Below are 24,974 nucleotides of genomic sequence, written 5' to 3' on the forward strand. Positions count from 1 at the left end.
ATTACATTTAAAAACTGTCAAACCGGTTTGTCTGCATAAACGAACAGGCTCTTGTATATCGATAAAATGGATAGCTTTCAAAGGGAAGTAACTCATAAGCAAGCTGTAAGGGGGAGAAAACTCAGAAAGTCGGCTGTTTAGTGGGTTTTTTTATGGTCAATATGTGATGTTGTACCATTTCCTTGATGTCAGATTACATAATACTTGGCCTGGTTATGTGATGATCTGTCAAAGTTACTCTTGTTACCTTGGTAATCATCTGTCTACCTCCTTTTTAGGATGAAGATCTTAAGGATACGGTTGATCGAGCTCGTGAGATGGAGGACAAGTACGGACATCTGGTTGACTTCATCCTCGTCAATTCAGACATGGACCTGGCATATGAGGAGCTACTAAAAGAAATCAACCGTATAGAGGTGGAGCCTCAATGGGTACCTGCTCACTGGTTGACAGCTGACAGGTGACTCCTCTCACTCAAGACAAGATAACGATGTCACATGATGGTTTTTCACTGCTTATTTATATAGGCTGGTGACTCCATCTATAATTAGACAAATTGTCCTCATTTCCTAGGGATGAGCAGACATGAGCTGATGAGAAAAAGGAGACTCCAATGTCATGCGTCAAGTTTTGCAGTTGGCTATGGATCAGTCGACTGCCTAAAGACTCCTTTCCATTGATCAGTTATTAGCTACCAATTCCCCAAGATAACCAGGAGGTACTACAAAAGTATAGTCAGCATATCAGGAGAGTGAGGAATCTATTTAACTAGATGTATACCTTGTCTTTGTTATGTATTCCCCACGAGAACTTGGTGGCGTTGTTTAAACCCTACACAGTTTTGATGTGTAACAGTTCTACTGTTAAGGCTTTACACACAAACTGGTAATGTTACATAGTATTCAAAGGAAAATTGTGGTTTGACTATCAGCAATCAAAATAACAGGGCTATAACTTAACACTGCTGAAAGCTGGAATATGATGTGCTTGTACTAGATAACCACTATACATTAATGTAATCAGGTGAGTGGAGAAAATGTTTATATGCAAGCCCATTAGCTGTTTTATACTAGATTTCATCAATCTATGTAAGAACATGTATCAAGTTCTCTGGAGTACAGGATATATCAGAGGTTGTCTAGGATACAGGATATATCACAGGTTGTCTAGGATACAGGATTTATCAGAAGTTGCCAAGGATGCAGGATATATCAGAGGTTGTCTAGGATACAGGATTTATCAGAGGTTGTCTAGGATATCGGATATATCAGAGGTGGTCTAGGATACAGTATATATCAGAGATTTCCTAGGATGCAGGATATATCAGAGGTTGTCAAGGATATCGGATATATCAGAGGTTGTCCAGGATACAGGATATATCAGAGGTTGTCTACGATACAGGATATCTCAGAGGTTGTCTAGGATACAGGATATATCAGAGGTTGTCTAGGATACAGTATATATATGAGGTTGTCCAGGATACAGGATATCTCGGAGGTTGTCTAGGATACAGGATATATCAGAGGTTGTCTAGTATACAGTATATATATGAGGTTGTCTTGGATACAGGTTATATCAGAGGTTGCCAAGGATACAGGATATATCAGAGGTTGTCTAGGATACAGGATATATCAGAGGTTGTCTAGGATACAGGATATATCAGAGGTTGTCTAGGATACAGGATATATCAGAGGTTGTCAAGGATACAGGATGTATCAGAGGTTGTCAAGGATACAGGATGTATAAAAGACTGTCCAGGTTACAGGCTGTATCATGCAGATGATGTCTAGAACACAGGATATATTGGAGGTTGTAAACAATTTATCATATTGAGGTTGTTTAGGTTAAAGGATATGTCAGAGGTTGTCTGGGATACAAGCACTAAGAAGATATATAACTAGCATACTTTATTGAGGATATTTGATTTTTTCAATTTGACAAATGAAAATTAACGAAAAAGTTGAAAGGTTATTTTAGGTAAATATTCAATGTGGTTTTTTTCTCACTTTTTTTAAACATTTTAATGAAATGTCTTCCATTTTTCAAGACGTGTTTATTCATGCATGATTGTAGTCCAGTCCTGTTCTTGTTCCACACTCTACTGATATCAAGGATTATATATAATCATAGTACTGTAGGAGTCTGTGAAACTGGAGCAGGACCACACAGTGACTTATGTATAACATTTACGTCCATGTGTCACGCTTGTTTTTCTTCATAGAATTGCATTCCATCCATTCAATATTCTATTTTCTTATTGTTAGTTACATTGTTATCAGACAATTTATATCAACATATCACACAGTCATTTATTTGTGTTGAACACAGTGCATGAGATTGCCTTCAGTCTTGAGGAGGAAATTTCTTCATTTCGTCAGATGACATCCACATCATTTGTTTGAAAAATCTTGTGTTAGATAATTTTTTGAAACTGAGGAATTGTTATTGAAGTCATCTTAACTATTTTTGGTTCAATGATCATACTTTCTTTGTTTTTAGTTTTAATGATTACAAAGAAATGGTACATTCAGTAAATCAATGAAAATCTAAAATACACATATAAATTCAGATACCTTGGTCATCAGCAATGCATTTGACCTATGTAGAGCTCTTTATACTGTGAGGGGTTAAACTTTTGTCCATAGACATTTCAGAAGGACTTCATTATCTGAATATACCATATACCCCTTGTGTAAAATCTAGGTGACTACATAGATATGTCATTTATAGTTATAGCAGCATGCTCAAGGTTCTGGTGTTAAGAATCAACAAGAAACTGCACACTTTTTTTTGGCAAAGTTTAAAGGTGAACAATGTTGAGTTTATGTGTCTCGGGCACAATACATAGAATGTGAGGACTGTGATTTCCTACAGAACAATTCATCGGTACATCTATTGTTTTATACTCTTTTGTTTTACTGATACTTTATTTAACATGGATTTGAGTTGTGAGAATTATTTAGGATGGATTTGAGTTGTGAGAAATATTCAGGAAAATTATAATTTAGGATGGATTTGAGTTGTAGGAATTATTTAGGAGGGATTTAAGTTGTGAGAATTATTTAAGATGGATTTGAGTTGTGAGAAATATTCAGGAAGAATTATAATTTAGGATGTATTTGAGTTGTGAGAATGGCCTGTATTTGCCAAATATAACTGAGACAATACTTGAACAGCACATGCTCACCCAATGTGAGTTATGATCTGACATGGTTGTGATCCAGCTCCGATCCAAAACAAATCAGATTTCTTTGTCTCCGCCTATTAAACTTTTAAATGTTATAAACTCAGAGATCATTTGAAAAATTGCCCCAGACAAGATGAAACTAACATCATGTAAATATAATGTACAGTAGTTAATAGGTGTCAGCCGTGCTCTTAATGTCAAAATCAAGAATTTGACATCAGGAATTCGAGAGAGAGAAAAAACACCAGAGGTTAGTTTCTTGAGCTGAAAGTAGTTTTCTCAGTTTCTGTATTATGAATATGTAATTAATATGGCTATATATGGTTAGAAACTGTCCGATGTAGGAAATGATAGGTCAGTTGTTATCCTCTAATCACGGTGCTATGACATTTTAACGACTGCCTTGATGTAAAGTGATATGGAAAGTGTTGTATTGTATTGTTAGTGTATTGATGCACATTGGTAATCTATCATACCCATAAACCATATAAAATGTATCATGTGATTGATTTATACAGGTGGTTTTAAAGAAGAAACAAAGTGTTTATCAAATTACAATTCCTAATGAAAATGAGGGGTGTTGGAGTTTTGACTGGATCCAAAGCTTACAGATATTTTTGGTTGAGTACCAAAGTTTTACAAGGTAGCCCCTATCTACTGAGTGTCAATGTTTTTACCAGGAAACCAGTAAATGCCAGTTCAGATATTTTAATACAAATTTGCCTTAATAAAATGAATGTAAGCAGTAATATAGATTGAAATTCTTAAGGTAATCTCGCTCAAAGGTACCAAGTCATCTTTTTCAACAATTTTCATTTTGCCTATCTTTTTGGTGTGCCGTCCATCTTGTTCAAATCACAACACACTATAAGTATATGTGATGTCCATAGTGCTGATAGCTTGTACGGCACCTCCTGTTTTCAATCATGTTAAATAATCTGACATCTTTTCTTTTTTATTCTTTTGAATTGATTGATCTTTCAAAATCATTTTTAATCATTTCAGTAAATATGCAGGGCTCAAAGAAACTTTTATATTATACATCAGCTGTTAGAATTGGAAGAGCAGTTTTCGTCATTGTTATGAATATCAACATTTCAACTCAGAAAGAATTGACTTCCAGACTTTTTTAAATGGATCATGCAATAACATTGAACACTCGTTGACACGCGAAACAAAAATGTGATATATTATTAACTAATAGTATTAATTTTTTACCATTTTGACATATAATGAAATTTCAGTACAGTTTAATGATTGAAATAGGGCTAACTGAATAAGTACTAGATATACAATATTGACTATGTAATAGGGTGTTACATTATTAAGTCTAATGAGATAATGTTTTGTGTAAATGAAAATATTTAAATAACATCACTTACAATGGTTCGCTATATATATAAAGCACATCTTTTTAGATATCATCTCTAACATTTTAACATGAGATGGAAGAGGAGATACACGAGTGTTGTCCATACGATAAAGACAGACATAAGACTGATTTTATCAGTACGGTCATATATAGTTGTCTGACATTTGATGTCAAGGTTAAACAAGTACTTAACATATAAAAGTAAAATCAGTGTTTGTCGGTGAAGGACTGGTGTCATCACCCGTGCTGGTCTGAAATCCCAGGGGACGTTACAAACATACAGGCACTCATGCATGGTGATGTCCATTTCGTGTAGATCAAATCCCTAACTGTCTGAAATGATATACATTTTTGTAGATATATTGTGAACAACCCAATTTAGGGAAAGATGATGTGTTTAACATTGTATCAATCTGGAATATTGTTGGTCTACTACCTTGTATTGTGTTATCCTGGTAGACTATATATTACAGATGATACCATGGACATTTTAGATGGAGGATGATACAAGGTTAGTACACTTGTAAAACTGCCACCAAACATCAGATACGTAGTGTACTGTTGTAGTCAGGGAGGAGAACTTTGTTATTTTTCTGAAAAGTTTATTGAACAAAAAACAGTGCAATGAATTTATTTTCTCTCAAGATTGCATACATGTAAGAGAAGATAGCTGTGTAGATCACAGTTTTATGTTTGTAAATATGCCATAACTACAGTGTACATAGTTTTTTGTAAGAAAATCCACAATATAATGTAATCTTATGATATACGGGATAGGTTTTCTATTGTAAATCATTACGGATCATATAACAAATACAGTTATTTTCATACGCATAACAGTAACATATGACTCATAACTTATTCAGACTGTACAAACATGTACCACAGATATTAAAGCTGTTAAACCAGACACCTCATGTTGCTTGTTTCTTCTAATTAAGTTCACCGTTAGTTGTCTTACAGGAATGTCTGGGATTCGTATCCTGATTTTATGGCATTCACGATTTGGAGGACGATATTTCAGTATCAATGATGATCATCTTTGGAATAAATATTAACATAAAAATTAGTCCTGTATGAAAATTACTTATTTTCGAAGCCAATAAGATCCTGGCTATATGTACAAACTCTTAACTCGTTCTCCACTTTGTAATTTCTATTGCTGTTCACGTATATTACGATTTTGTATATTATAATATGTACTAATGGGCAATATGGCCCACAGTTAATAAAAGAAATTGAAATTGAGAATAGTGCCATAATGAAAATATTTTATGTGACGGCCGAAACTTTTTTATTTTAAAATATTTTATCTGCTTCAGTAATCTGCTGATGGTGTATATTTGCAACGTTGTAATTGTTCATAGACGAATGGACAGACAGACACTGGGGACGGGAATACAATAGACCTGTCAAGATTTTTGATCACCACAGTCATGCATTGGAAATAATAATGTCGCTATAGTACTGGCGGCTGTCGGATATTTAAGAGGCGGCCACCAGTTTGGTTAAGTGGCAGTCGACAGATACAATATTTTCACTGGCGGACTAGTATCTTATAATCATTTTTATCTTGAAGATAATAGCTTTTGCTGTCTTTTTTAATGTAGAATATATTATTAGCTAATCTCATAAGCGAAATGAGATTATATTTTACTTCCAAAAATACATGGTACATACACATACAAAAATAATATTGAGCAATATATCAAAATTGCATTAGTTTTGGGTTATTTTTGTCAATACGAATGCTATACCTACTTATGCAACATGTAATTAAAAAAAACGGCAACCAAATACCCAAAAGCTCTTTATATCAATTAACGTGTGTACATCACTTATTTGAAATACTAATTTTGTAATATCAGTTTACATATTCGTCAAGGCCTAACAGTGAATACATCATTTTGTGCAATTTTGTCTTGACAGTAAAAATTACCAGGTCCAGAATTCGGAACAACAAAAAGCCTTTGTTTATGGAACAAGTTTTATTCGATTACTTTATGATCATACCAGAAGTCATCATAAATAGATGTTTTCATAAAATAAACGTACATACAACTTCAGAATTTTATTCAAACTTATGTATTCCCCCACGCTCTAGTATTGACCATAATGGCGGGAAAGAACATTGTCATATCTGTTTGCTAAAACCAAGAGATATTATTTCAACCTTAATTCCCATTAACTTAAGGACCATATTATTGTGGTAATTCAAGCCAAAATATTCAGCAATCGGATAAAAAAACAAAATGTATATATTCCCATTTTTATTGGTCAGAATGATGAACTTAGACATTTTTAACGATTCGGTCAAAAACACGAGAAGGGGTATTGGCCAATCTGGCCTCTTTCATGATTTCCGGATGGCATTTCTGCTCAGGAGAACATGCACAGAAAATGGTATCATGAGCTTTTCAGCTTTAGCTTTTTAATTTGGAAATCATTCAACAAAGACTTTGAAACAGGTCCTAATCAGCTTCACATTACATGAAAGCACATTTTCTCATTTCAGAAAATTAAATACACATACTATATTTTAATGCGTTTATTCTAAGCTGATATTGATAATAATGATCATTACGGTTTTTTGTTCTTATTGTGCAATAAAAGCCAATAATTTTCAACATCTTAATGTTTTTAAGCAATATTCTTTGTGCATTATTTCTTTAATGCAATGGTTCCTATAGATGTGTTTGCCCTATAGACTTGTCATGCAATCATTATTACACTTCAAAGTTGGACAAGTAAGTAATCATGTTTGTTTTTCTGACCGGCTTCCATAGTTTGACGACCAATACATGTCAGGAACCACTATAGCGAATACAACATCTTTGATAGTAAAGTTAATGAAGTAAACAATGAAACGTCATCGGAATGTACAAATTGCAACAATGTACAACAATGTACAATAGTACAATAATGTAGATATTAAAACATGAAAACCCTGAACTGAAAAGTCTACCAAAATCAACATTTGTGAAATCTGTTGGCATATTGATAATTCAACTTTTTTTCCCCAATCCAATGCCATAGTTGAAAAAATGGCATATTTGTTGTGTATTTGAGTTTGTCTTACTATAATGTTAATGTTTCATCTCCATTAAGAGGTAGATACTACCCTTCAATGAAGGTTAAAAACGCGACTTTTCTCTTATTTTTTATTTCCTATAGAAGGCCTGAAAGCCATTTTCCCGAAGATCGTTATTGGTAGACTTTTTCCGTTTTAATGTAGATACCCACCATTCCAAAAAGCAAAAAAAAAATATGTCCCGTTTTGGACTATATTTTGAGTAAATTGACTGGACTATTGGTATCCTTAATCCCAGCAGCATGTCACTCCTTTGGACCATGTGAGCTAAAAATGGCCACCCTACAACAAAGTAACAACATTAGACATGTTTATGGTCTGTGGTGCATATGTTTTCCGTTCAATCTGGAAACCAAACTGTTACTTTCGTATACAACATCAACTGAACTTCATATACAATGTATCACATGGTTTAGACCGACAGGAAAACGTTCGCGTGTTCTGTCGGTTGGTGAGGGTGTATATGTAGAAAGATTTGGGGAATGAGGGGATGGTGTGAGCTTACATGCATAAACATGTACATGTTCAAGTTTTATTCAAAACTTTAAGCCATTGGCCTATCAGTATAACAGACCAAACATACAGTAGAGATACAATGCACAATACTATATAGAATGAATCCCTTATGACATACAATATACAATTATATCATATCAAAACACATTCAAGCATTTCTTATCTTAACTTATTTGATTCGAAAATATATTTACCTAATGCACATAGTTCATTTCTGAATGTTTCTTTTACTACCCGCTTTACAAAAGATAACTATTTTATTGTTTCAATCAAATTATAAGTTAAAATTCCAAAACTCTTTTTTTTGTTGGTATGACGGATAATTGACATTTTGTCACAGTCACGTCAAAGTCGGTCAAGTTACGGCAATTTTTATCGGCGAATTGTTCATTCGTTCATCACTTTACCACAAAAGGAATGAAATTTGTGTGCAAACTTAGTTTGCTAAAATTGGGTATGGTCTTTCAGAATATCATAAGAGTTTTTGGTAAAAACGCCAAATACAAAAATTAAAAAATTGAAGAAAATGGATGGCTGAGGGACACTTTCGCCAGAAATTCGGTAATGATATGAGAGAAAAAGACTCTTTCATTATGTGTGTATGTAGGATAGGGATATTCCACCCTCGGGATCACAAAATGTGGTAAAACCCTCGGCAAGCCTCGGGTTTCACCACATTTTGTGACCCCTCGGGTGGAATATCCCTATCCTACATATACACATATGAAAGAGTCTTATAATATTTTACTTCCAAAAATACATGGTACATACACATACAAAAATAATATTGAGCAATATATCAAAATTGCATTAGTTTTTGGTTTATTTTTGTCAATATGAATGATATACCTACTTATGCAGCATGTAGGATCTAATTAAAAAAACGGCCACCAAATACCCAAAAGCTCTTTATATCAATTAATGTGTGTACATCACTTATTTGAAATACTAATTTTGTTATATCAGTTTACATATTCGTCAAGGCCTAACAGTGAATACATCATTTTGTGCAATTTTGTCTTGACAGTAAAAATTACCAAGTCCAGAATTCGGAACAACAAAAAGCCTTTGTTTATGGAACAAGTTTTATTCGATTACCTTATGGTCATACCAGAAGTCATCATAAATAGACGTTTTCATAAAATAAACGTACATATAACTTCAGAATTTTATTCAAAATTATGTATTCCCCCACGCTCTAGTATTGACCATAATGGCGGGAAAGAACATTGTCATATCTGTTTGCTAAAACCAAGAGATATTATTTTAACCTTAATTCCCATTAACTTAAGGACCATATTATTGTGGTAATTCAAGCCAAAATATTCAGCAATCGGATAAAAAAACAAAATGTACAATTCCCATTTTTATTGGTCAGAATGATGAACTTGAACATTTTTAACGATTCGGTCAAAAACACGAGAAGGGGTATTGACCAATCTGGCCTCTTTCATGATTTCCGGATGGCATTTCTGCTCAGGAGAACATGCACAGAAAATGGTATCATGAGCTTTTCAACTTTAGCTTTTTAATTGGGAAATCATTCAACAAGGAATTTGAAACAGTTCCTAATCAGCTTCACATTACATGAAAGCACAAATATCTCATTTCAGAAAATTAATTACACATACTATATTTAAATGCATTTATTCGAAGCTGGTATTGATAATAATGATCATTACGGTTTTTTGTTCTTCTTATTGTGTAATAAAAGCCAATAATGTTCAACATCATCTTAATGGTTTTTAAGCAATATTCCTTGTGCATTATTTCTTTAATGCAATGGTTCCTATAGATGTTTTTGCCCCATGGACTTGTCTTGCAATCATTACACTTCAAATTTGACAAGTAAGTAATAATGCTTGTTTTCGTGACCGGCTTCCATAGTTCAACGACCAACACATGTCGGGAACCACCAGCGAATACAATATCTTTGATAGTAAAGTTAATGATGTAAACAATGAAACGTCATCGGAATGTGCAAATTGCAACAATGTACAACAATGTACAATAGGCCTAATGTAGATATTTAAGTGATTTTTTCCCCTGTTGGCATATTGATAGTTCAACTCTTTTTTTTAGCCCACCATCATCAGATGGTGGGCTATTCAAATCGCCCTGCGTCCGTGGTCCGTCGTCCGTCCGTCCGTCCGTAAACAATTCTTGTTATCGCTAATCCTCAGAAAGTACTGAAGGGATCTTTCTCAAATTTCATATGTAGGTACCCCTTGGTGCTTAGTTATGCATATTGCATTTTGGGACCGATCGGAAAACAACATGGCCGACAGGCAGCCATCTTGGATTTTGACCATTGAAGTTTGTTATCGCTATTTCTGAGAAAGTACTGAAGGGATCTTTCTCAAATTTCATATGTGGGTTTCCCTTGGTGCCTAGTTATGCATATTGCATTTTGGGACCGATCGGAAAACAACATGGCCGACAGGCAGCCATCTTGGATTTTGACAATTGAAGTTTGTTATCGCTATTTCTGAGAAAGTACTGAAGGGATATTTCTCAAATTTCATATGTGGGTTTCCCTTGGTGCCTAGTTATGCATATTGCATTTTGGGACCGATCGGAAAACAACATGGCCGACAGGCAGCCATCTTGGATTTTGACCATTGAAGTTTGTTATCGCTATTTCTGAGAAAGTACTGAAGGGATCTTTCTCAAATTTCATATGTTGGTTTCCCTTGGTGCCTAGTTATGCATATTGCATTTTGGGATCGATCGGAAAACAACATGGCCGACAGGCAGCCATCTTGGATTTTGACCATTGAAGTTTGTTATCGCTATTTCGGAGAAAGTACTGAAGGGATCTTTCTCAAATTTCATATGTAGGTTCCCCTTGGTGCCTTGTTATGCATATTGCATTTTGGGACCGATCGGAAAACAACCTAGCCGACAGGCAGCCATCTTGGATTTTGACAATTGAAGTTTGTTATCGCTATTTCTGAGAAAGTACTGAAGGGATCTTTCTCAAATTTCATATGTAGGTTCCCCTTGGTGCCTAGTTATGCATATTGTATTTTGAGACCAATCAGAAAACAACATGGCCGACAGGCAGCCATCTTGGATTTTGACAATTGAAGTTTGTTATCGCTATTTCTGAAAAAGTACTGAAGGGATCATTCTCAAATTTCATATGTAGGTTCCCCTTCGTGCCTAGTTATGCATATTGCATTTTGAGACCAATCGGAAAACAACATGGCCGACAGGCAGCCATCTTGGATTTTGACAATTGAAGTTTGTTATCGCTATTTCTCAGAAAGTACTGAAGGAATCTTTCTCAAATTCCATATATAGGTTCCCCTTGGTGCCTAAATCTTAAATTTTATATATAGGTTTCCCTTGTTTGAAAAGTACTAGAGGTTTCTTCTGAATTTACACAGATTAGTAAGACTTAGAAGAAGAGAAAAGTAGAGAAAAGATCAATCTGACATGGAACCTATGAAGAACATTCAATGGTGGGCGCCAAGATCCCTCTGGGATCTCTTGTTTTTCAATCCAATGCCATAGTTGAAAAAAATGGCATTTTGTTGTGTATTTGAGTTTGTCTTACTATAATGTTTGTTTTATATCCATATCCATCATTACACAAGAGGTAGATTACCCTTCAATGAAGGTTAAAACCGTGAATATTCTCTTTAATTTTTACTTCCTAGAAGGCCTGAAAGCCATTTTCCCAAAGGTCGTTTTTGATAGACTTTTCCCTGTTATAATGTAGATACCCACCATTCCAAAAAGCAAAAATATACTAGTATATATATATATATGTCCAGTTTTGGGTTAAAGTTTGAGTAAATGGACTGGACTAATGGTAGCCTATATCCTAGCATATCGCTCCTTTTGACCATGTGAGCTAAAAATGGCCGCCCTACAGCAAAGTAACAACATCAGACATGTTTATGGTCTGTGGTGCATTCATTTTCCGTTCAGTTTGGAAACCAATGGTTACATTCGTATACAACGTCAACTGAACTTTATATACAATGCATCACATGGTTTAGACCAACAGGAAAACGTTCGAGTGTTCTGTAGGCTAGTGAGGGTGTATGTTTGGAAGGATATGGGGAAGGAGGGGATGGTGTGTTTGCATGCATATACATATACATGTTTCAAGTTCAAGTTTTATTCAAAACTTTAAGCCATTGGCCTATCAGTATAACAGACCAAACATACAGTAGAGATACAATGCACAATACTATATAGAATGAATCCCTTATGACATACAATATACAACTATATCAGATCAAAACACATTCAAGCAGTTCTTATCTTAGTTGATTTTAATGCACATAGTTCATTTCTCAATGTTTCTTATTCTACCTGCTTTACAAAAGATAACTATTTTAGTTTTTCAACATTAACTGTTAAATTCCACCGCCTGCAATATGCATACAAGTTATTCAGCATTTCTTGAAGACCTTCCACACTCTCTGAGAATAAAACCATATCGTCAGCATATAGTAATAAATATGAACTGAGTTCTTCAAAATTGTAATTACCTTTACAGTTGTTTCTGAAAAATAATTCAAAATCATTAATATAGAAAAGTATATGCGATAATATTTCGCCCTGTAATAAACCGATATCATTGTCGAAAAAAAACCCAGACAACTTTCCATTTAGTTTAACACAAGATTTCACATGTACATATATGTATTTGATTTAGTAATTTTCCTCTTATTCCTGTTTTCGATAGTTTATACCAGAGTGTGAGCCTGTCATTTCTATCGAACGCTTTTCTGAAATCAACAAAACATCAGTAAAGTCGCTGATTTCTACTAAAAGACTTTGTTATAACAGAATGTAAACACTGTTTACAAAATCACTAATCCGCTTCTAAAATTCATTTGATCCTTGCAAAACACTCTAATATATTCAAATGACATAAGGGGTTACTTAAATTACTGTTTGGTGTGGAAATATAACTGAATCAGTCGAGGACCCGGTGGTCGGCTGAGGACAACAACCCTGAGGTCGTACGTCATGGTTGAGTTATCCTTTTTACAGACGAGTGGCATCACTGCATTGATACCCGTACTCACTTCAGGTCTTTTTATCAAAAATATATATGTCAGAAATCAAATCTGAACACTCAGCATTTTTTTTCTAGTTGAATGAATGGTAGTTATTCATTGGGAATCACCAGCAGCCAAGCATTAACATATAAACATTTTGACTTCTTGCGTGTGGCATTCCATTACAATGCAAGACTCTAATATGTAAACGGAACCTTTGTGATCAAACAAAAGAGTAAAGACAATACCCCCCCAACTGCCTTATTTGATATACTGCTATATAATGTGAATCAGAAACATAACGTGAACAGAACACCTGCATTTCCAACGCTGTAACCCTTGTGAGATTGGTATGATTAATTCTTATAACCCATTCTAATGACTATATATTTATAGAAACATAATTAACATCGGGATATCGGGATACCTTAATCTACTCTACAGTATTACAGATATCATTCCCAATGCAAATGCGAGTGGGATATACATTAAAACAGGGGAAAGTATATCAAAACGACCTATGGGAAAATGGCTTTTAGGCCTTCTAGAAAATATAAAAAGAAGAACTTCATTAAAGCGTAATATCTGCCTCTTGTGTAATGGTAGATATAAAAAATAACATTTGCAATTTTTTTATCAACTGGGGTATTGGATTGAAAAAAAATATCAAACTGGCAAAATGCCTTATATCAATTTATACCGGTAACACTCACGGAGACGGAAGGTAACAACCCGAGTCGGAAGGTAACCCCACGGAGACGGAAGGTAACAACCCGAGACGGAAGGTAACCCCACGGAGACGGAAGGTAACAACCCGAGACGGAAGGTAACCCCACGGAGACGGAAGGTAACCCCACGGAGACGGAAGGTAACCCCACGGAGACGGAAGGTAACAACCCGAGACGGAAGGTAACCCCACGGAGACGGAAGGTAACCCCACGGAGACGGAAGGTAACAACCCGAGACGGAAGGTAACCCCACGGAGACGGAAGGTAACCCCACGGAGACGGAAGGTAACCCCACGGCAATGTTACCTTGATCATGAGACACTTTACCCACGTTTAATAAACATATTCTATACTTTGTAAGTTAATAGCAATGGCATTTTACCAGTAACCTACGTTTGATAAATATATTCTATTTTTTTGTACGTTATTAGCAATGGTATCTTACTAGTTACCTACGTTTGATAAACATATTCTATACTTTGTAAGTTAATAGCAATGGTATTTTACCAGTTACCTACGTTTAATAAACATATTCTATACTTTGTAAGTTGATAGCAATGGTATTCTACCAGTTACCTACGTTTGATAAACATATTCTATACTTTGTAAGTTGATAGCAATGGCATTTTACCAGTAACCTACGTTTGATAAATATATTCTATTTTTTTGTACGTTATTAGTAATGGTATCTTACTAGTTACCTACTTTTAATAAATATATTCTATATTTTGTACGTTATTAGCAATGGTATCTTACCAATTACCTCCGTTTGATAAACATATTCTATATTTTGTACGTTATTTACGATGATATTTTACTAGTTACCTACGTTTAATGAATACATTTGATATTTTGTACGTTATTAGCAATGGTACTTGTATTAGACAGACCCTCCCCAACACACATACATACATACACACACACACAACAAACACACAACAAACACATAAAAATAATTCATTTGTAGCGAAGGCATTGTAGCGTCTTACAGCCGACATGCGGACCTCGACTGACTCGGCCAGCCAGCAATAATGTAAGTAACCTTGTTTATCATTTGAACATACTAAAGTGTTTAATTTTGAAAAGATCGAGTGAGTTCTGGATGAGAATTGATAATTTTGTGAACTTTGTACATGGACGCACACACATACACACATACCATATGCATGCATCCCCTCCTTCCTCCAACCCTTGCACACATATATACCCTCATCCTCCCACAGAATACTTTTCCTGTTGACATTGCCATGTGTAAATTCTATGTAATGAATATAGATATATAATCGTATATAAAGTTCAGTTTGTTTTCAAACTGAACGGAAAATGTATGCACCACAGACCATAAACATGTCGAATGTTGTTACTGTTTTGTGAGGCGGCCATGTTTAGCTCACATGGCCCAAGGGAGTGATATACTGGGATATAGGCTACTTTTAGTCCAGTCAATTTATACTCAAAATATAGCCCAAAACGGGACATAATTGCAACATAATTTATTTATTCTTTTTTGGATGTTCGGTATCTACATTATACATGTATCAAGGGAAAAGTCTTCCAAGATCGACCTTTGGGGAAATAGTTTAATACTTTTTTTTTTTTAGAAAATCAAGAAAATACGAGAAAATAAGTTTTTAACCTTCTTTGAAGTGTATCTACCTCTGATGTACGGATGGTATAAAGAATTAATAGTATAGTTAAACCTACTAAAATGCTGCACTAATATGCCTTTTTTCAACTGGGTTATTGGTTGGAAAAATGTTTTAACTACCATAATGGTTTAAAATCAATTTTAAATTGAAGATAATGGCCTTTGTTGTCTTTTTTAATGTAGAAATATCATTCGCTGGTATCGTAAGCAAAATGAGTTAATAATTAACTTCTGAAAATATGGCATTGAATTCAATTTTTCATGTATGAACAATGGTACATGTTCACACAAAAAAGTACTAAACTGACTTACTACGTGAATTGCAGATATTTTAAGCAAGATGGCATTTCTGTTTTAGGAAAACATGCACAAAACCAGTTTGGTGAGTTTCAGATATAGCCTTTCATATCATGAAGATACAAGTTGAACAAAAGTATTGATATGATATCATTATTTTTTGTTGTCCTAAAAAATTAATAAAATCCAATATGTTCAACATTTGAATGCTTTTTATCATTATTCGTGGCGCATTATTTTGTTGATGCAATAGTTCCTATTGATGTTTTTGGCTAATCTGTACATGGACTGGTCTTGTAATGAATTAATTCACTCCATATCCAGTATTATCTAAGTGTTAGATATAAGGCTTCAAATTTGTCTAGTAGGCAATTAAGCTTATTTTCACGACACCATTTAGGGCCAGAAAGCATTTCCCCAAAGATATATTTTGGTATAACATTTGTCTGTTAAATTAAAACATACAGACAAATCATTATGAAAAAAATAAAATTCTGTTGCAATTGTGTCCAGGTTAAACTCTAAATTGGCTGGACTACAATGCCTTTGGTATTCTGGAATGGAATGGAGGGCTACAAAGTTTGTTCAAATTGACTAAGTAATGGGTCATGATCAAGTGTTAAATCTTAAAATGATTTCTTCTTTTTAATCAGGATAGACCATTTGTTGGGTCCGTTTCTCGCTGTGATGAAGGGCTACTATGTTGTTTACCTACTTTCAAGGTTACAGGCGTCAAATGTAAAGTTCAATAAGGTCAAGAGACCAAATATGAACCAGTAGAATGCTGGGAAAAAGGGTTACCAAGTTTCAAGATTAATGGTCAAACAAACTTAAAATAGGTTCCTATAGATTAAATCAATCATCTTTCAAACTCACATACATATAAACACACAAGTATTGTTTATTATCTTGTACTAGTAAACAAGTGTGCGATTCGACATAATAACGAAACCATAATTCTAACTCAAAACAACAGAGAATATCGACATAATAACGAAACCATAATTCTAACTCAAAACAACAGAGAATATCGACATAATAACGAAACCATAATTCTAACTCAAAACAACAAAGAATAGCGGCATTATAACGAAACCATAATTCTAACTCAAAACAACAGAGAATATCGACATAATAACGAAAACATAATTCTAACTCAAAACAACAGAGAATATCGACATTATAACGAAACCATAATTCTAACTCAAATACAACAAAGAATATCGACATAATAACCAAACCACAATTCTAACTCAAAACAACAAAGAATATCGGCATAATAACGAAACCATAATTCTAACTCAAAACAACAGAGAATATCGATATAATAACCAAACCATAATTCTAACTAAAAAAAAACAACAGGGAATATCGACATAATAACGAAACCATAAGTCTAACTCAAAAACAACAGAGAATATCGACATAATAACGAAACCATAATTCTAACTCAAATACAACAAAGAATACCGACATTATAACGAAACCATAATTCTAACTCAAATACAACAAAGAATACCGACATTATAACGAAACCATAATTCTAACTCAAATACAACAAAGAATACCGACATTATAACGAAACCATAATTCTAACTCAAATACAACAAAGAATACCGACATAATAACGAAACCATAATTCTAACTCAAAAACAACAGAGAATATCGACATAATAACGAAACCATAATTCTAACTCAAAAACAACAAAGAATATCGACATAATAACGAAACCATAATTCTAGTTCAAAAACGATGGCAAATATGAGCAAAAATATAGAATCACATGGAGACCCTGACAAAGTTTAAGAGAATAAGACCAGGTGTTCAGGGAGGCTAACCGTCTTCTGTTTCATCGACGACACTTACCATACACATCTAGGACAAATCCTGGTTAAGAGCGGTGAGAATGGAACCACTACCATATCAACAAACAACAATCACGTCTGACTTCGTGTCGCAAATGAAATCACGATCAATTTTTCCATGGTCTTCATCAACCTGCATCTCTCGAAACATTGTGTAGTTTATTCCTCCGAGGGTGGCGGATATCTACAACAGAAATCATGACAATGGGAATAAACATGTAAACACCCCAGATAGATGAAGTAGGGATTGTAGCATTCTAGATATGGAAAATTAACAATTGGAAATTGAATTCATAACGCTTATTATAAAGCATAGTTGTAAGTTATTCCTGTTGGATACATTGTAAAAAAGACCGAGGTTATAAGGAAAGAGAACAAACAGAAACAGTATCTCTGCCACCTGGAAGTGGGATGTTTGCTATATATTTTCAGTGCCCTGAAGTTGTGCAATTCATCACATTATCATACAGTAAACATATGATAACGAGCAAGTATATTATTTCCCTTTTTCGGGGAAAATATTTTCAATATTTCACAAAATTATCACCATTATTGAAACCAAATTCTATAAGAAATTGAAGCAGTATTTATGAGGAACCCTCTAAATTTCATATTTATAACTTTTTCTTACTTATCACTTAAAATATCAAATCTAGTGCACAGTCAAGTCAGTGTTTGTTCACTTATGTCCGTGCATATATCATAGTTACATTGGTTTCAAATCAAAGTATATGACGTGTGAATGGTTTATTATTGCGCACATATATATAATATATATTGTCATTTATATACAATACATTATGATATATTTGCAACATACATGTATTGCGGTTAGGATTCATAGATTAGATGGCTGCATTGGTAAATATTGTGTCCTCTTGTATAACACCTCCTATCAAGGCCTTTAATTGCTGATAATTGTACTTTTGAGTCTTAAGATTGCTTTTAACTGATGTTCAGTGATTATTGCTATTATTACTCATACTACACATTTTCGTTTCTCTGTAACTCACCTGTGTATTTGGGATGGTAAAGAAAAGAAAGAATAGTTAGAACAGTAAAGGAACGAAATAGTAAGTAGGTCAGTAAAGGAAAGAAAGAGTAAGTAGGTCAGTAAAACAACGAAACAGTAAGTAGGTCAGTAAAGGAAAGAAACAGTAAGTAGGACAGTAAAACAACGAAACAGTAAGTAGGTCAGTAAAACAACGAAACAGTAAGTAGGTCAGTAAAGGAAAGAAACAGTAAGTAGGTCAGTAAAACAACGAAATAGTAGGTAGGTCAGTAAAGGAAAGAAACAGTAAGTAGGACAGTAAAGGAAAGAAACAGTAAGTAGGTCAGTAAAACAACGAAACAGTAAGTAGGTCAGTAAAACAACGAAACAGTAAGTAGGTCAGTAAAACAACGAAACAGTAAGTTGGACAGTAAAGGAAAGAAACAGTAAGTTGGACAGTAAAGGAAAGAAACAGTAAGTAGGACAGTAATGGAAAGAAACAGTAAGTAGGTCAGTAAAGGAAGAAAACAGTAAGTAGGTCAGTAAAACAACGAAACAGTAAATAGGTCAGTAAATGAAGAAAACAGTAAGTAGGACAGTAAATGAAGAAAACAGTAAGTAGGTTAGTAAATGAAGAAAACAGTAAGTAGGTCAGTAATGGAAAAAACAGTAAGTAGGACAGTAAATGAAGGAAACAGTAAGTAGGTCAGTAAATGAAGGAAACAGTAAGTAGGTCAGTAAAACAACGAAACAGTAAGTAGGTCAGTAAATGAAAGAAACAGTAAGTAGGTCAGTAAAAGAAAGAAACAGTAAGTAGAACAGTGAAAATAAGAATCAGTAAGTAGGAGAGGAATGGAAATAAACAGTAATTAGGACATAAAAGTAAAAAGGGACAGTATTATTGCTGACGGTCATTAACGGATGTATTACAGGATAGCCTCTATGAGTTTGTTCCTGCTGCAGTATCTCGTGGACCGGTCAATAACCTGACATCTGACCCAGAACTTGAATTCACGCTGATCGATGGATGCAGAAGCTGCGGTCGACGCAGTATTCAGTCTGTATGAACGCCATGGTAGCGGTGACTATATCGGCGAGCCGGTCAGTTTGACTGACCATATGATTCAGTGTGCCGTACTAGCAGAACAGGATGGTCAACCTTTAGAGGTACAGTAAACCTCTGGTCATTTCAACGGTTTTGTGTTATGCTGAAGATGTAGCTATTAGTACTCAACAGTGTGGTATTCCATCACTCTTAATCATATAGCAGAGATATTTTCTGTGATTCTGTGGGTTGTATTGATATATCGACTAACGGCTATCAATAACATTGAATTGAACCAGGGACCCATGTGAAAAGATAAGTTGGCTTTTTATAATACATGAAGACAATATACCTCTCCTGTGCAAATATATTCCAGAAAAGATAATCTTAATTTCTATAAAGACACGCATAGAATACCCTTATTGTTATCATTTTTTTTTATTATTTCATCATTATTATTATCATTTTATTTCTGGAGGGGAGTTATAATAGTTCGGGGGGATTGGGTGTTGGTTATTGCATGGGAGAATTGGGGGTTTGGTGTTACGTGTTGGGGTTAGGGGTTGAATGCACCTTTTTGGCACCCTTCCTTGTCCTAGTTTTATTGAAGAATGTTCTTATACATGTAAGTTGAAAGGCATGATCAGCAGTATGAAGTGTACATCGACTGATTTCTCCGTTGTTCTGTTCATTCGCTCCTACTACCAAAGAAAGACAGGCATGGCTGTCGGTAAGCTTTACTGCAAGACATGGTTGCTAAAAAGTTGCTTGAAATTTAGAATTTGATTATTGTTTTATCCCTTTTTGCAAACGTATATAAACCTAAAGATGCATTGATTGTGTTTAGATTGTGTTAGCAGCCTTCTTCCACGACATCGGCCACCTAGTGGGGATGGATAGGGGTCTGGAAAATAGGGTCACTTCCGGTACTAACCTTGGAGCAAAGGACCACGATATTCTAGGAGGCCAGTTCCTAAGCGAACTAGGATTTCCCGACAAAATATGTGACCTTGTACAAGGACACGTACAGGCGAAACGCTACTTGGTGTGGAAAAACAAGGAGTATTACGATAGTAAGTAAATGTATAGTGTGTACCTTGTTTAGATCGACCGAGTATTTATATATATAAACGTTGTGACTAGCATATTTACATTTATATATATATACGTTGTGACTAACATATTTACACTTATATATCTATACGTTGTGACTTACATATTAACATTTATATATCTATACGTTGTGACTAACATATTTACATTTATATATCTATACGTTGTGACTAACATGTTAACACTTATATATCTATACGTTGTGACTAACATATTAACACTTATACATATATACGTTGTGCCTTACATATTTACACTTATATATCTACACGTTGTGACTTACATATTAACACTTATATATCTATACGTTGTGACTAACATATTTACACTTATATATCTATACGTTGTGACTAACATATTTACACTTATATATCTACACGTTGTGACTAACATATTTACACTTATATATCTACACGTTGTGACTTACATATTAACACTTATATATCTATACGTTGTGACTTACATATTAACACTTACATATCTATACGTTGTGACCAACATATTTACACTTATATATCTACACGTTGTGACTTACATATTTACATTTATATATCTATACGTTGTGACTAACATATTTACATTTATATATCTATATATTGTCACTAACATATCCAAACATTATAACTTACATATTTACGCTTATATATCTACACGTTGTCACTAACATATCCAAACGTAGTGACTAACATATTTTCACTTACATGTTTAAACGTTGAGACTTACATATTTTCACTAACATGTGTAAACGTTGTGACTTACATATTTACGCCAACATATTGATACAGTGATATCTAAGCGTTGTGAATAACATAACTATATATTTCAGAGTCGTCGTCACCACAGTTTGCATGAAAACCTTTAATAACATTTTAAATCATATTTGGTCATTTGGTGAAGGTTTGGCGTTGTATAAATTTAGTGTTTGACTCCTCGAGGGGTGGAGAGGCGTTGCCAACCAAGGGATTGAAGGCTTTTCATTTCAAAGTCTTTCTTCTTGAGTATGAATAATGTTTTTATCAAATTTTGCCTGATGTTTCCTTTAGTAACGGCGTTTAATATTTTATAATATTCACCAAAGATTTGGAGGGATGTTGGGGCACAGAGGCAGTCAGAATTGGCTATTAATGTTGAAGTTGTACTCTAAAGTTTACTCTAAATCATCCTTGGAACAAGAAATCTAAAGTTTAATGTGTTGACTGTCATGTAATGTACTGAGAGCAGGATCCTAAAACGGAAAAATGCAGACAGCTGTATCTAAATGAGAATGTTTTGACTGAACACTGAAATATCCCAGCGAGCAGCTCAGAGCATCTGGATTACATACATAGCTTTCATGTCAATTAACATGGCATCATCTTTCAATTCAGACTTGAGTCCTGCCAGTAGACTGACACTAGAGCACCAGGGAGGACGAATGGATGACGAGGAAGCGCAGGCTTTCGAGAACAATCCAATATTTGACGTAATCATACGCATGCGCACGTGGGACGAGGCCGGGAAAGAGGTTGACGTTTCAAACGTTCATCTAGATAAATACAGAAAACTCTGTTTGAATTATTTGAAACATGCTACATAAGTATCGTACCGAGCACCAATATTAGTGTGTCACCGATATTCAATATAAGTGTGTCACCGAGATTCAATATAAGAACAATGTCATTCCTATTAGTCAGTATTGAATTGTTCTTGAACTTGTGAATAACACGTGCTGAAAAGTTAATATGACGTATATCGATGGTTGTGTTAGCAAACCCAGCGTCAACTAGAACATTAAACATTAAGATTTTCCTCCTGTTTTGTTTGTGGAGGACATATTAGATGTAACGGCAATGTTATTGAGTTTGGTAGTGAGATTATCATTATTTTACATTTGAATGGTCATGATATAAACTGTATTTACAGTATATGAAAGCATAACTGACACCCGAATAGTGACATCATTCCATGCGCATGAATACAAATGTATATTTTATTTATACGAAACACAGCCATTCAAATGTTTGACATGACACGACAAATAATAAGTTTTCTCTTCGGTCACTCACTATCGATATTGTCATAATGTAGGTAAATGTTATAGATTTTGATAGTGAGGTGACCATTATTATCATAATGTAGGTAAATGTTATAGATTTTGGTAGTGACGTGACCATTTGTGCCACACTGTATGTAAATGTCATTAAACGAACCCAAAAATAATTTTCCAATAACATTTCTCTGGATCATGAATTGAAGTGTTATAATAAATGTTTTAGCTGACAACCGACAACGAGCACGAGTGTTTTATCATAGTGAGGAAAAAACATTTCGGTTGATTTTCTTATATATCATCTGAGGTGTAAGGGGTGGTATGTCCTGAGTACACGGCATGTATTGGAGGAGGTTAAAGTAAGCACATGCACGCGAATTAATACTAGTAGGTTAAAGAAAGTAGGGAAAGTCATGTGACTCTTTTATGATAATGGTACACACTCGGTAGAACCTTATACATACAGGGTGCCGCTTCCCTTCCAATTTATAATATTTAAATGTTACACGAATGTATATATGACAGTATTATGGGTATTAATACCAAACAATGTTCAAAGTGACACACTTTATTCACATAAGAAGATATCCAAGAGGGATTCTTGGCGTCCAATATTGAACGATCTTTATATCTGACCTTTCGTTTACTTTAATGAACTGATTACAAGGAAATCGTCTGTAAACTCTAGGGAAGATGATAGAGAAAAACATTATGTGAATAAGAAATAACAAAGCGAACTTCAACTGTTAGCGATTTTGCTTTCTGGATCAGACTCAAAGACAAATGAGCACAACTAGGGACCAAGGGAGACCGACAAATAAAGCTTGAGACAAAGGAAACCTTTTTGTGAATTAGAAATTGCAATTCTAAACTTCAATTGTCTGCTAATTTGCTGGGCAAATGGAAATGAATTACAGTAATAAAACTCTTTGGTTAGATTTGATTTGTTTTGTTTAAATCCTAAATGCTTCCCCCACTGATTGTCCATTACCTTCGGCCCAGTGACCTTAATCTTTGGACAGTTCACTTCTTTCTTAATTCCGATTAGCGAAATGTTAATCGGTGAAAACATTAAAAAGACATTGGCCTCTGATAAAATGACAATGACCTTTGATAAGTTGACTCATTGTTTAATTCTGAAAATCTTTGTTCTATGATGTCTTGACAATATGGTCATCAGTTAAAAGATCAAAATGTAACCTTGACCTTAAACCAGATGACTCATTATTTCATCTGTAACCGCAGACCTGTTTAACCGAGTGTCCTTGGTATACTTCGATAACAGTAAAACGGTTATCTTGAACAGGGGGACCCAGCCATTTGGTTGCTGACGCTAACTATCAGCTTTCCGTGTTCAGAATATTTCATAACATTTGGCCATACATACAAATGAAATTGAACAACGTAAGATATGGATTACAATATAAGGGCATGTCATCAGTAAAGATATGCATTACCATATAAGGGTGTATCACCAGTAAGGACATGGTCACCATATAAGGGCATGTCATCAGTAAGGACATGGTCACTATAAAAGGGCGGGTCATCAGTAAGGACATGGTCACCATATAAGGGCGTGTCATCAGTAAGGACATGGTCACCATATAAGGGCATGTCATCAGTAAGGACATTGTCACCATATAAGGGCATGTCATCAGTAAGGACATGGTCACCATATAAGGGCAACTCATCAGTAAGGACATTGTCACCATATAGGGCGTGTCATCAGTAAGGACATGGTCACCATATAAGGGCATGTCATCAGTAAGGACATGGTCACCATATAAGGGCGTGTCATCAGTAAGGACATGGTCACCATATAGGGCGTGTCATCAGTAAGGATATGTATTATCATATAGGGGCGTGTCAATAGTAAGGATATGTATGACCATACAGTAAGGACATGGTTTTAGTTTATAACTTTTTATAAACACTTTCCGTCGCCTTTCAATGACGTAGAATGAAAACCATCTCAACAAATCATTACCATACCATACCATACTTCATAACCGAACTGTAATTCTCACGTGAAATAAACCAAGGTAAAACAACAGGGAATACCGTAAT

The 24,974-nt window shown here is 34.6% G+C and overlaps 2 protein-coding genes across 5 annotated transcripts in view; both read left to right on the forward strand.

The window, feature by feature from the left end:
- LOC117323923 (MAGUK p55 subfamily member 5-like) overlaps positions 1-5,469 on the forward strand; it is a 59,651-nt gene extending 54,182 nt beyond the window's left edge. For 2 of the 4 annotated variants that reach the window (XM_033879456.1, XM_033879457.1), the window contains one exon: positions 279-5,469. In XM_033879456.1, the coding sequence (XP_033735347.1) occupies positions 279-464 (186 nt within the window). In that variant the 3' untranslated portion in view covers positions 465-5,469. The remainder of the gene's footprint in view (positions 1-278) is intronic. The other 2 variants (XR_004531862.1, XR_004531863.1) reach the window with 2 other exon arrangements.
- A 9,416-nt stretch (positions 5,470-14,885) lies between these two features.
- On the forward strand, positions 14,886-23,792 carry LOC117323924 (2-amino-1-hydroxyethylphosphonate dioxygenase (glycine-forming)-like). Its single transcript, XM_033879458.1, has 4 exons — positions 14,886-14,951; positions 19,653-19,887; positions 20,613-20,838; positions 22,246-23,792. The coding sequence occupies exons 2-4, from the start codon at positions 19,744-19,746 to the stop codon at positions 22,452-22,454; spliced, it is 579 nt and encodes a 192-aa protein (XP_033735349.1). The 5' UTR covers positions 14,886-14,951; positions 19,653-19,743; the 3' UTR covers positions 22,455-23,792.
- Positions 23,793-24,974: the final 1,182 nt, after the last annotated feature.

The sequence above is a fragment of the Pecten maximus genome, chromosome 3 (genome assembly GCF_902652985.1).
Source record: "Pecten maximus chromosome 3, xPecMax1.1, whole genome shotgun sequence".
NCBI lineage: Eukaryota > Metazoa > Mollusca > Bivalvia > Pectinida > Pectinidae > Pecten > Pecten maximus.